The 2,131-nt window shown below is 51.2% G+C and overlaps 1 protein-coding gene across 1 annotated transcript; it reads left to right on the forward strand.

Moving 5' to 3' along the window:
• The first annotated feature begins 1,171 nt into the window (after positions 1 to 1,171).
• LOC149916500 (olfactory receptor 14J1-like) lies at positions 1,172 to 2,131 on the forward strand. The gene has a single exon (XM_090147778.1). The coding sequence runs from the start codon at positions 1,172 to 1,174 to the stop codon at positions 2,129 to 2,131; it is 960 nt and encodes a 319-aa protein (XP_090003904.1).

A 2,131-nucleotide genomic window follows, 5' to 3' on the forward strand; every position in this document is an offset into this window, starting at 1 on the left:
GGAGCAGCTCCTGTGCAACATACTGCAGGGCTGGGGACATGATCTGCAAGTGACAGAGAGAAGAAGGAAAAGAGCGTACAGGCAGTGTGGTATGCTAGCAGGCTGAGAGCTCACTGGAAGAGCATTGCTCACAGCCTTTGACAAGGTAAGTCTCTCATTACAGGCAGCAGAGTGGCTTTTACTGCAGGGATATCTAAATCAGGGACATCCCTTTGCAAAACAGGCTGCATACCCTCAGTTTCTTGATCATGGAAAAAGACCTGCTCCAGCTGAAGGCTTCTCTGCTGCTGCATCAGAGCACAGCCCTGAGGGCTGCGTGTCCCAGGACGGCTGCAGGCTGTGCAGCCGGGGCTGCAGCCGGGTGCCCAGGGCTGTCCTGCAGAGCAGGTCCCTGCTGTGCTCCAGGGGCTGTGTGCCGGGGCAGGGACTCTGCCGCCTGCCAGGCTCAGCACTCAGCACTCAGCACTCAGCCTGCCTGAGGAGCTGCCCAGGGCACTGCGCAGAGATGTGTGGGGGAAAGGAGCCCCCCGGCAGGGCAGGACATGTGCCTTCTGCTGCCACAGCTGCTGCCTTGGGCAGGGGCATCACAGCTACACTGCATGCCAGAGTGTTTCCAGGGGCACTTTGAAGAGCAGAGATAAGGAAGGGATTTTCCTTTTCCTATTCTGAGAAAAGGGAAACAGGTTGTAGGCAGAAATCTAAATCAGGCTGTCAACTTTGAACACAGCTCTGAGACTCCTGAATGGTGCTTTAATCAATCATCTGTTTTGCATACAGTCACCCAGAATGTGCTTTCAGTCTCTCCTTTCATTTTCTGCATACAGGAATAATGCACTTATCTTGCAAATAGGTAGCTTTCCCTATCAGAAATTTAGGGGCACAGAGGTAGGTGCTGGAGACTTGAAGAGCAGCTGGGGTAAAGATATGAGACATGGAAACAGATGAAGATATCCGCAAAGATAGGGTAAGATCAGAAAATGAGAGGAAGGAAAAAGCTCCATAAGCTTCTTCTGCTTATGGAATGCTGAGCTTCATGAAATTAATTTCAAGTAATGGAGCAAATGAACACTGCAATAACGGAAAGAAAAAGTTTTGTAGTAAAGCAGGAGGAGTGACTCTGAGAATGGCCTTGTCATTATCTTCTGTATTCTGAACAGGACTCCATGCCCAGATGCCCAACAGCAGCTCCATCAGCGAGTTCCTCCTGCTGGCGTTGGCAGACACGCGGCAGCTGCAGCTCCTGCACTTCTGGCTCTTGCTGGGCATCTACCTGGCTGCCCTCCTGGGCAACGGCCTCATCAGCACAGCCGTAGCCTGCCACCACCGCCTGCACACCCCCATGTACTTCTTCCTCCTCAACCTCGCCCTCCTCGACCTGGGCTGCATCTCCACCACTCTCCCCAAAGCCATGGCCAATGCCCTCTGGGACACCAGGCACATCTCTTACACAGGATGTGCTGCACAGGTCTTCTTTGTATTATTCTTATTTTCTGCAGAGATTTTTCTTCTCACCATCATGTCCTATGACCGCTACATTGCCATCTGCAAGCCCCTGCACTATGGGACCTTGATGGACAGCAGAGCTTGTGCCACCATGGCAGCAGCTGCCTGGGGCACTGGGGCTGTCTATTCTCTGCTTCACACTGCCAACACATTTTCAATACCACTTTGCCAAAAAAATACCGTGGACCAGTTCTTCTGTGAAATGGCCCAGATTCTCAAGCTCTCCTGCTCAGAATCAGACTACTTCAGGGAAACTGTGAATATCTATTTTAGTATTTGTTTAATCTTTGGTTGTTTTTTATTCATTGTTCTGTCCTATGTGCAGATCTTCAGGGCCGTGCTGAGGATGGCCTCCCAGCAGGAACGGCACAAAGCCTTCTCCACATGCCTCCCTCATTTGGCCGTGGTCTCCCTGTTTGTCTGCACTCTCTTGTTTGCCTACCTGAAGCCGCACTCCCTTTCTTCCCCATCCCTGGACCTGGTGGTGTCATTTCTGTACTCCGTGGTACCTCCCACTGTGAATCCTTTCATCTACAGTGTGAGGAACCAGGAGCTCAGGGATGCCCTGAGGAAACTTTGGGAAATCCCAAAGTGTTTGTTACTTCCTAAAACTTGCATTACCTTTTAA

The sequence above is a fragment of the Phasianus colchicus genome, chromosome 10 (genome assembly GCF_987193195.1).
Source record: "Phasianus colchicus chromosome 10, bPhaCol1.hap1.1, whole genome shotgun sequence".
NCBI classification, from domain to species: Eukaryota; Metazoa; Chordata; class Aves; order Galliformes; family Phasianidae; genus Phasianus; species Phasianus colchicus.

Excerpts from the sequence above, each read along its gene's own strand:
- LOC149916500 (XM_090147778.1), top strand. The coding sequence starts at position 1,172 with ATGCCCAACAGCAGCTCCATCAGCGAGTTCCTCCTGCTGGCGTTGGCA.